The following is an 11,320-nucleotide window of genomic DNA, read 5'->3' on the forward strand; positions in this document are numbered from 1 at the left end:
TTGATTTAAAAGTCGTATTCTTTATTTCAAACTGCTTTGTTGAAAAAGGTACATGCCGATAAGATACAAAAATACCGTCACCTCTTTGTGTGTATACATATGCGCAAGTGTGAGATATTTTTAAGTTTTGCTTTTACAAACAATGTATCACCATATGACCACATGTTACCTACAGTAAGTACCATATGTCAGTGCCCAGGTTCAGAAAAAGTAAAACATAAAATATCAAGAACCTAAAAAGGGTGCTATCATCTGGCAAACCAGTTTACCAGCTCTGATGTCCAAAACATGCTCTCTGTGGTCTGTTGGACACTTTTATCATTTTTTTGTTTTGTTGGTTTTGATTCTTTATTCTCAAACATTTATTCAGATCTAATTCCTAGAGCATGAATATCAATGAACCGTTCTTTAGGAGTGATCTTCAGTATTACTCAGGTCTTTAAAACAGTAGAGTCTGAGTGGAAATGTGCCTTTTTAATAGCTCATAACCTCAGTGAGAATTTGTGAAAGTGTCTTCTCAGTCAAGGTGGATTTCAGCATTTGTTAGTTGTAATTGTAGCTACTATGGGGAATTGCTACCACTCTTAGACAATCAGGGAATATTTTGTTAAAAAGTTGTGTTAAGGGCAAAAGGGGAAGATGTATACGTATTCTGCATTGTCTGGCGGAAATCTTGCCGTTTTGTATTTTCTAAAAACTACACTTCACAAAGAAAGTTTTTGTCTTTAAAAAAATATAAACATTTTGTTAAAACAAACATACCACATACATTAAGACTGTATATGAAAGTGTAATTGAGTGTTGATCTAACAGGAGCTATCAATGCAGAATCGGTCACAGTCTATCGAGACATTTACATTCAGTAATTTTGATCACAACTCCTCAGGTTGAAAAAGAGCTTTAACTCTGATTAGAGAGCGAACCCGTTGAATACATAATATAACATGTACGTATATAGCCACAGCTCAACAATGGTAGTCATGTTCATGACTCTTATCAATCTAAGATCTTTCACTGATGGGATACTTGGTAAATGGGTAACATTTCACATCCCTCTGGTCCTAAAGTTGCAAATATTATCTGAACATGAGGTTGAATGCTCTTAATCTTCACACATCTAATCGTTGTGTGGAGGACAAACCTAACTTAGATCATGTTTCACAACCATCAAGTTCTTGTGTCTATCACATCACTCATACATTAGCACTATTGCCTTTTATCCGACAGTCTGTCTACAATTAAAGTTAGAAAAAAAGAAAATTTATTGGCTACAAAATATTTTTTCATTCATTGCATATGGAAGTAAGATGTACAGTATTTGTTTCTTTAGCAGTTAAAATAGTGTTATCACAGTTTCAGAAAGGTATTGAGCTCATGCTAATTAAGATCCAAAGCTTGTCTGCTTTATTGTTGATTTTATTGGTTGTGGTTGTTGCTTCTCTTTGGTAGTTATGGCTTCCCTACTCCTACCTACCGCCTCACTACTCATCTTGGAAGCAGTAGACGCCGTAAGACTTTTGCATCTTGTCTGGGAATCCAGCAAAGCGCACTGCAGAATCTGTGGGGCTGCAGTTCTTGCGGGGCCTGGAGATGGGGTAGCGGACACTTCCGTCAGCCAACCAGCCAGCATCGCAGCGATCGAATCCCTCGAGCTTCCAGGCGGAGTACATGTGGCCCACCTTGGCAATCTCTGCCCCATCATCTAGGCATGCCTGCACAGCCTCGTCAAAGGTCAGCCTGTCGGGCTGGACCAGCCAATAGAAACGTCCTGACAGCAGAGAGCACAAAACAGATGGTCAGGAAAAATTGTACAGGTTGGTCTACCAAAACCATGAATTGCCATGTGTTTTCTGTTGCAAGAATAATAAATGAAAATAATAGTGCATCAAGGAAATGGATATACAAATAAAAGTAACCCACCCTTGAGTGCAGAAGCAAAGCAGAAAACGTCAAAGCGGCCCTTCTGTTTGTTTTGATTTCCATAGCTTATGAGGCCAGGCCCTTTGTTGCCACCACAAGGCCCTCTGGCTCTGGTGACGGGATAATACACTGTGCCATCACTCAGCCAGCCAGCATTGCACCAGTCCAGGCCACCCTTCCAGGCCTGATGGAGTTGATCTAAGGTGGCGACGGAACTATTCTGTTCCAGACAAGCCTGTGTAGCATTGGCGAAGTTCAGGTTGTAGCGGCCAATGCTGGGGGAGTATGGGAAGACAACACCTGAGCGAGGTAGAAGAGATAAAATGAGTATGACAATATGTCAACAATCAGTCTGCCAGACATTGCTAACTCATTAATGTTGTGCTTGTTTACCTCTCTGCATGGAAGAAACAATCATCTTTTGCAAGCTGATCTGCTGCACTAAACATTAAAGCAGACTACTCTAAACTGCTCTAACTCCATGGATCCAACAAAAAGTAGTAAAATAATTACTCAAAAGTGAATCCAAATCAAGAGAAATTCTCTGGCATCATGGTGCCTTCCTTATACCAAGTTTTTTGTATTTCATGATTACCAAAATATTGGGCAAATTCTAGCAGCTGTATCACATTGTTAATGTTTTTGTGATTCTTCACACGTGTTAAACTAGCAACAAAAGATGGGTGGGAGCCGCCCTTTTCTGCAGAGGAGTTTTAACCCACTGCAGTGATTTAGTGTGTCACCGTGCAAGGTTCCAGGGATCTATGTTTGAATATATTAATAACCCAAACATGCATGAAAAGCAGTTTGAAGACTCTTTGTGTGACATATTTTCAAAGGAAGATGATTTTGTGATTTATAAAATCTGAAAAGTCAGTCAATGTAATAGGATATGGACTGGAGAAAAAAAGCAAAATGTGTTTCTGTTTACTGATGTTGAACAGTATTCAGATGTGATCATGGCTGAATCATTACAGCAGTTCGGATGAATCAGATCAAGCTGTCTGATCTTTTCTTTTTCCACAATAAAAGGAAATGTGGACGTTTTCAATAACTAGAAAGAAACAATGTTGAGAAAGATGATTAATCTTGAACTACATGTATTTTTAACAATAAAAAGACACATGCAAAATGACTGGTGATAGAGCTCCTAATATAAACAGCTGGTATACTAACTTTGTTTTAAAGTTCCAACCCTAGGCTAAAGGGTCTAAATAGAAAAAACAGGATTTACCATCAGTGAGACCACCTTGCACATCCAAGGTAACCTCTTCCATGACGTCTACCATGCCGTTGATGATCTCACAGCGGTATTTTCCGGAGTCATCTGTGGAGACATCTGTGATTGTTATGGAGGCATCTTCACTGTCGGCCTCCGTCAAAAATACACGGTCTGCGAAGCTTCCGAAGGTCTTCTTGTGGAATCCCATTGAAAGTAGCACATCTTCATTCAGTGACTCATCTTCTGCCACTTTGGTCCATTTGACTCGCATGCCATTTTCCAATGCATCTTTGGCAAGGAGCCGGCAGGGCAGGGTGACGTTGGTACCTAGGTCTGCCAAAACCATAACTGGAAAAGAAGAAAAAATGATAGAACCTTATTAGGGTTTGGTGATTAATCTTATGATACTTGCATTTACACTGGAATTTGTTATGTAATGTTTATTTTAAGTTAGAGCTATATTTTACACAGTGATTCCAAAGATTGCATTCAGGAATGTTTGCCTTGACTTGCTTGGCATGAAAGTGATACAGTCAGTATGAGAAAACACAAAAAAAGTGGATAATTCCCCTTTTCACAGCATTTTCTGGCACGTGTAAGCTCTCTCACACAAAATTATCAAAGCGTTTGGGTGTATCCTGTTTGGTTTATTAGATACAGTATTGGACACCAGCCAATCTTCAGCCTCTGGAGCCAATCAGTCTCCTTACTGCTCTTGTTAGTCCTAACACTTAGCATTCAGCATTAACCATCAAAATATAATCTTAATCTGTAGCAATCTTTCATCCGCTCCATCTGTATACGTATGTGTTGTTTATAGTATGTCAGGTACCATGTGACTAACAAGAAAGGTCAGCAGAGAACATAGTTAAAGGTATCTAGACATAGAATCTAGCTGCCATCATTATTTTTTTTTCCTCTCTGCACTCCTGTCCAAACTAGGCGACCCTTTAACTCACAATGGCGGATCATTTGTGTCTCACCATGGGTTCCCACAATCTCCCTGACCTCCATGTCCAGACCTCACAGTGCTTGCTTAGTTAAGAGGACCCCAACCAGCAAGGGGCCGCCTGTGCCAGGCAATAATAAGCACCAGATGGATGGATGTACACAACCCCTGCTCTGACTCCCACCACCACCGGTAAAGCCTTGAACAATCAACCTTGTAAATGGAGTCAAACTCTGCAACGCATGGGACTTGTAAGATAATATGGTAATTACCTAACTGAGTAAATCAACTGGCATTTTGGCTTTAAGTATTCTGCAGGCATAACTATTAATCTAACTATGCTCTTTTTGACAGAGTCCTGGTTCAGTGCTGAACGTAAAAAACATAAAAAAATCCACGCTCTGTTTCTGATTTATTTTCTTCCCACTTACTCAATCTGAATGAACTGTGTCTAAACCAGTCTGTCTCTCCTTTCTTACTGAGGATGCCAGCATCTGTGTTGAGGCGCCTCATTTTGAGCAGCAACACTAGAGCCCTGACTGGAACACTGTATCACTGGCTCCTCAATAGGGGAAAATGTTTCCCACATGGGCAATACAGGAAACAATAGAAGCCAGTGGCATTGATCAAGCCACTGAAATGACTTCTAATCCACCCCATGCCTAAACTACCCCAATCCTCCATTCTATCCACACAGTAGACGCGTGTCTGGACTTTGTTCAGTGGTGCTCAGATCATTAGTATTGAGCTCTCCTGCAGAAGGATTTAATTAGCAGAAGCACCGGTGACAGACCGAATCCACCCTTCAGTCCAACCTCGTGCCACTCTCCCTTCCAATTTTTTTTTCATTTTATTAATTTGGATGCAAACCTTTTCATGTGCCAGAGACTTATTCTATTACCCAATCACCACACCCAGTAGCCTCACTCGCCTCTTGCTGGTTAACAAGATGCCAGGTTTTTTACCTAGGAAACACCCTATATGCTAATGCTAATACTTACTAATATCTTTGAAAGCTGAGTTTATAGCAGTTTGGACAAGAGTCTGTGTGCCAGTTCTGTCAGTGAGGAATGACTCACAGCATCACCATGCCTCATAAATTCACTGCATGGGTTGCATGAAGTGCGATTTAAACTTGCGGGATGCAGAATGACTAAACTGATCATCAAAAGCCCTGGCCAAGGTGAGGTCCATTTTTTTAAGTTTATGCTTTAAAAAATTCATAATTTCTTCATATTACTTTGGAAATTAGTGTCGATGGAATAAAGGGTTTCATTTGACTGTCTTAACAAAAACCAACCACTGGATGTGGTTTGTAATCCTGGAATGTGAGATGGAAGGAGGGGATTGATTGAACGTCCCAGTGTTCAACATTATGCTCAGAAAAGCTTGGTATGGATTATTGAATACATACTAACCTAATACAATAATATTAATAAATAACTCTTACTGGAGCAACCCTGAGGGTTGCTGCAAGACAGTAGTAGCCGACAGAGAGACAGGCATGTTCAAAGTAACCCCACACTCTTTCCTGCTCCTGCAGTTACCAGCAGACATGTCCCACGGGAGAATGTGGCCCCGACCATGTGGGGTACACTACACTCATAAAGCAACAGCCTGTTGTGTTTACATAGACTTTCAGGAGAAGAGGGAAGCCTTTCTGTTCTTTGGTGCAGCTCACCCACAACCTATTTATATAAGTCTCTCTGAGGTCAAAGATTGAGCCAAATTGTCACATTTAATATAAAATGGGTTGACAAATAATTCAGTTACTGTTTCTATCTGAAATCTTTGTGGAGTACAGCTGGGAATTATAAAACAGCAAAGAAGTAAATGAATACATGTGCATGACAATAAAAAAGCCCCGCAGCTGCAGCCAAGACACAGTGCCAGTTTATGATCGAGCAGTTCTCTCTCTCTCTCTCTATGTCTCGCTCTTTCTCTCTCTCTCTGTTAAAAGTTGTAATAGCAAGCGATTGGAACCATCTGCTTTGTCGTAACAGCAAACTGTAAATTAACAACAGCGGTCCAACGCTACTCAGTGACTTATATATTCAGAAACTACAACAGTGTAATTATGCTGTTAAAGCCCTTAGCACAATTTGCGCTTTAAATTATTGAATGAACAAAATGTTTAATGGGTTCAAATCCCTCCTCTACGAAGGGATGGACATCATCAGTGAGCAGTCACTGCATGTTCATTTCAGTGGGGCACAATGTGCCACACCCTCTGACAGAGCAGCTAGATATGAGATGCTTTGCAGTACCCCACACCTTGTCCTCCTCTGCTGCTGGCCTGCTAGTGTCAGTATGGAGAAATAATTAACAAGCACAGCTGGGACAAACACAGAAGGCCAACTCCTACAAAGTAGTTTCAATAACGTTTTTTGCTGCTCTCCGTCATGCACGCACAAAGACAGTGTGTGGGTGTGAATCGCCCACATGGGTAAACGCACATCCTCAGCACACATGTATAGTAGACTGTCATCAGAGTCATTTGTGAATTAACACAAATGCAAAAGCACAAAACATGGCTCCATCAACATCTCACCTCCTAGCCTAAACACATTTTAGACTCGGCCCCCAGCCCCATTTTCCACTCGAGCTCTTTTTCCCACCCAGCCCTAGCAACGGGGCCAAGCCTCAGTAACCAACAACTACAGTGAGCATTAGGCTTAACAGACTATTACCTCACAGGGAAAGAGAGAGTCATTTGGCTGCTGTTCAGCATGGGGCTCTATACGTTTAGCTGCGAGTCATTAATCTTAACTTTTCTTCTGTCACGCTGCCTGTTACCGTGGCGGATTTCCAAAAGCTCCCAGTGCCAGAGTGAGTCAGTAGGTGTAAGGACGGACAACGCCCAGTGAACAGACAGAATACTTTCCTCATATGGCCAATAAAAGTATGATTCGATGATTAAGCTAGCCTGAGTCTGGCCAATGCTTTTGCGTAATGCAGACAGTGAGGTCATGTATAAACATTTACATGTAATGTACAGACACATACGCAGACACACACCAGTGACGTCACTGGCTAGTGGGAGCAATTCCAATGTTTGACTTAAACAGCATCAGCAGAGTGCAACTATTCTCCCCAGAGACAAGCCATTTCCTCGCGTCTTGGAAGAGCGAGAGAGCTGACCCACCCATAATTTGACATCTACTGAGTCAGCTAGCAGGGCTACTGAAAGCATATTAAATATCACTCATTTAACATGAGAGCCTTCTGCTGTAGCTTTTTTTTTTTTTTTTCAGCAGTAGATCTATTCTGGTTTTTCATAGCTTGCAGTTGCAGCAACCATTTCAGTGTGTCATCCTGTTGGCAGGTGTGAATTTGAATTTTAACTGCATCATGATGGTGTGCAGGGCTCTCTGATAAAATGCCTTTCTGTAGGTTTTCGTTTTCTGTCTGCCACAGAAAGAAGAAGACAAACAACTGATAACATGGCAGAAAAATGACTAAAGGTGTAAACTCTACCGTGGGAAATTCCTGACTATTTTTGCACTCTATTAAGAATTACATCCATAAAGGGACAAGCACTACTAGCCCAGTTTCAGCCACTGAGGCACCTATGACCCAATTTAAGAGTACAACCAATAGTATTAGTGGTGCGGTTTTCATTCAGTAGCATGGGTGGTGAGCCTTTGTGAATGGTAGGGTGATTTACAGTTTTCACACCCAGTTCATACTGTGGTGGTCTGTATGCAGGAAGTCAGTGAGTCAATGGTGAGTCACACTGTGTGTGTGTGTGTGTGTGTTACCCCAGAGACGCGTCTGTTACCTACTGCTACAAAGACCCCGTTGTTACACAAGCCTGAGCTGTGGTACCTCTTTGCTCAGGTCCCTTACACCGCTCATCCTTTCTTCATGCACAGTAACATTCTTGCACATCAACACACATGCATTCACAAAAAAATGGTAACAGGAAAAGACAATCACCTACACACCTGAATATCAAAATTGTTGTCATGAATTTGTATCTTACCTGTTGGTGGTGGGGGATAGCTCATCGACTGACTGTATGCACTGCCAGCCAGGGTCAGGGAGAATAGTGTGATGCACAGCAGACTCGTCATTTTCTCTTTTTTCCACATAAATTGTAGTTACAAAATTTAAACTGCAGAAGTTATCTAAGCTTTCAATATTTTAGTCGAATCAAAAGGTAGCTTGAACAACTTTTCTTCTATTTTAATTTTTATTCATCTGGCTGTTCTTCTTCCTGTCTGTCTTTGTGCAGCAGCCGCCTGTGGTGCTACTGGAAAGTTTGGGCTCCTCAGAGGTCCAGACAAGTGCCTTTTATTGTAGCCTTACATGGTTAAGACCACTCCCCCTCCCCTCAGCCCATCACCATGCACAGCTCTATACTGGCTCCCGTTAGCCACATTGTTTATGAAAAACTCCCTCTGCTCCCTTGGGAGGATGAGGTATACAGCAAAACTCCAGACAATTAACCTGCAGATGATTATCCAGATTAACGTGTTTTAGATAGATGGAGAACTAAAGTGATTCCTATGAGGAATGCAAGACAGTAAAGATAAAACTACTGAGGTAAAACACTTGAAAAAGATCAGATGTGCATTTGTTCTCATTAGAGACAGTGAATAAAACACAATCTTAAAATATAAAAATTATTTTTCATCACATCCATTGTCCAATGACTTGCAGCCTATAGGTTTGTTTTCACTCTATTAACTCTGAATTATTCTGGCTTACACCTCATTTAATTACGGCTGTTTTATTGTCTCTTTATCAGGCTTTGATTACACAAATCAAAGTTTACGTTCATAAGTTAAAAAATGTTGTCAAGCATAACCGTGAGCTCTTTAATGGCCTGAACTCTTCCCTCACACACACACACACACACACCGTTGTCTTCTTATATGTACATTTGATGCAAGACCATTAAATGTAAAAGGGTCATAACATTTCTTTGCATTCTCCCCCTTCACTTCTTTTATTTATTACTCTCCTCTTTGCTTTCTTTCTTTTCCCTATACTATTTATTCTGTAGACACAGTTATTATAATTATTTTATATTTGACAGTGTTTAACGTGGTGTTAAAAACATCTGTAACTAAGAAGGTAAGCGACCAAGTCAGCTGATGTTCACCCTCCCCACGATTACACACTTCTGCAGATGCTACAAATTGTGTGAGCATGTTTCTCTCATCACTTCCGATGCTGAAGCAGAGCAGAGACACCAGAGTATAGCTCTCAGCTCAGGGGAGCAGGGACATACATTTGTGACCAGCCATGAGCAGAGGCAGAATGTGTGGTCTCTCTTAAACGTTTTTTCAGCCGTCCGGACGAACTTTGAAAGATGGCAAGGCTGGGAGTGTAGCGATATGGTGCAGATGCTGTTCTGGACCTCTTCATCACTGGCGTTATTACAGCTGGGACAACTCAAGCTGTTTTCTTTCTCTCTGTCTCTCCTCTGCCCCGTCTGCCGATCTTTCAAACCCTGCAGAGAAGTCAACAGAGTACATGGTGGGCCTCCATTGTATATTCTAAAGTTCCAGCTTACCCATGGCACATCCTCTCTGCCCCTGCCTCCAATCCTCTGGAGGTCTAAGGAACTGTTACGTAAGACGTGCACAGAGTGAAATAAACATATATAAACATATATGGCCCCAGTGTGAGGGCAAAGAGACTCCTGACACACACTATGAGTTTACTGTAAGTGCTGCAACCACCTATGGCAGCATCTGTGAGATACGTTGAAAGTATCAAAGCCAATGTAGTTCCGCAATTATAGCAATGTTAGTGTTAACAGCAAGATTGCTGCAGGGTACAGTGTGCATTCATGATGGAGGTGTAAAAGAAAGCAGTACAATCAACAAAAAGTGTTATTTGGCTTAACTTGTGACGCCAATCAATCAACAGATATCAAAGCCATATAATGAAACTGTAAATATTTGGGTGGACAAGATAGATAGATGGAACGATCAGTCATTGCTTTTCCTCTTTTCCCTCTTCTGTCTGCATATCTTGCTGAACTCCAAGAGCTAAATAAAATGCTGATGACTATGACATGTTCTTCTTGCATGTAATGGAAGCATTTTTGTCTGAAGAATTTCATTTCTGATGACTTGTCCAGACAGAGACCTGGCAGATAAACATTGGCTATAGCCACGTTTCCTCTAAAACATAAATTTAGAACTTCAAGATAATTGGTATAACAAAATGTGAATACATTCTTGTTTCTATCCTCAACTGTAATACTTGTATTCAGCCGGGTAGGTTAATCAAGATCCCTGCGTTTAAGTACTCTCAAACCGAGTACTTTCAAAATGTAGACATATATCAATATTTAAACATGGGTTGAACATCAAACCTGCAGTATTTTAGAGTTTCTGTTGCAAAATAAGCAGCTCTGGAGATTAGTATTGGCATCTACATGAATAGCGCTTTTAGCAATTAGCAATGCTGTTGAGCTAGTAAGTCTGTTGTGTGTCCATGTGTGTCCATTTGGGATATTTCTTAATACTGTTTAATCTGTATATGTGCACATTTAGGAGTACAGAATGTACTGGGCTGTTTAGAGGTATATTGAATGTCTTGTGGCTCAGAGGAGTCCCACCCAGAGACTCCTTCTGTTGTGTCAGAGCCAAGTCTCAGGGCCATGAGCGCATTCACAGCTGCTTCTCCGCAGCCTGAGCTCCCAGCTCTTGGATGGGTGGTACGATTCCGGTTAACATACAGCAGCTCTCTGGGTCCCAGGCCATCAGAGGCATGCGGACAGGATGGCGTCCGAAAAGTGACAGTCAGCACATTTGGGAGTCTCTTGTGTAAACTTCTCGGTACGGCTGGACAGGAAAAGGTCAAAGCCAAACAAGCATGGGTTGTCCCATGTTAGTCTCTTTCACATTAGCCACTGCCAAACATGTGGTCCTCGTTATTTGCACTAGTACAACACGTGATTATACTTGGAAACAATTCTGAAGATGACGCGGGGATTATACGTTTTTCGCTTCTGGTAATAAGGCAGAGATGAAAGAATGACGTGAGCAACTTTGGCTTTAAAAGGTCCGGGTGGGACGGGAAAGCAAAATGTGTACGTACGTGAGCAGAGCATTTCTGATGCCACACAGCTGGTTTGTCACAGTCTCATTTCCTCCTGATCAGGATGGAACAAAAAGAGCATGTTTCATGTTGCGTTTTGTAATTACGGTTCTCTGTCATCAGATCCTATAGAGATGGTTCCACGCATAGTGGCCTTAGCTCCACTT

At 41.4% G+C, this 11,320-nt stretch overlaps 1 protein-coding gene across 1 annotated transcript; it reads right to left on the minus strand.

The window, feature by feature from the left end:
• hapln1a (hyaluronan and proteoglycan link protein 1a) lies at positions 1-8,350 on the minus strand. Its single transcript, XM_079161708.1, has 4 exons — positions 8,077-8,350; positions 3,155-3,490; positions 1,921-2,220; positions 1-1,768 (listed from the first exon to the last, which is right to left on the minus strand). The coding sequence occupies exons 1-4, from the start codon at positions 8,183-8,185 to the stop codon at positions 1,482-1,484; spliced, it is 1,032 nt and encodes a 343-aa protein (XP_079017834.1). The 5' UTR covers positions 8,186-8,350; the 3' UTR covers positions 1-1,481.
• Positions 8,351-11,320: the final 2,970 nt, after the last annotated feature.

Source organism: Pholis gunnellus, assembly GCF_910591455.1.
Source record: "Pholis gunnellus genome assembly, chromosome: 6".
NCBI classification, from domain to species: Eukaryota; Metazoa; Chordata; class Actinopteri; order Perciformes; family Pholidae; genus Pholis; species Pholis gunnellus.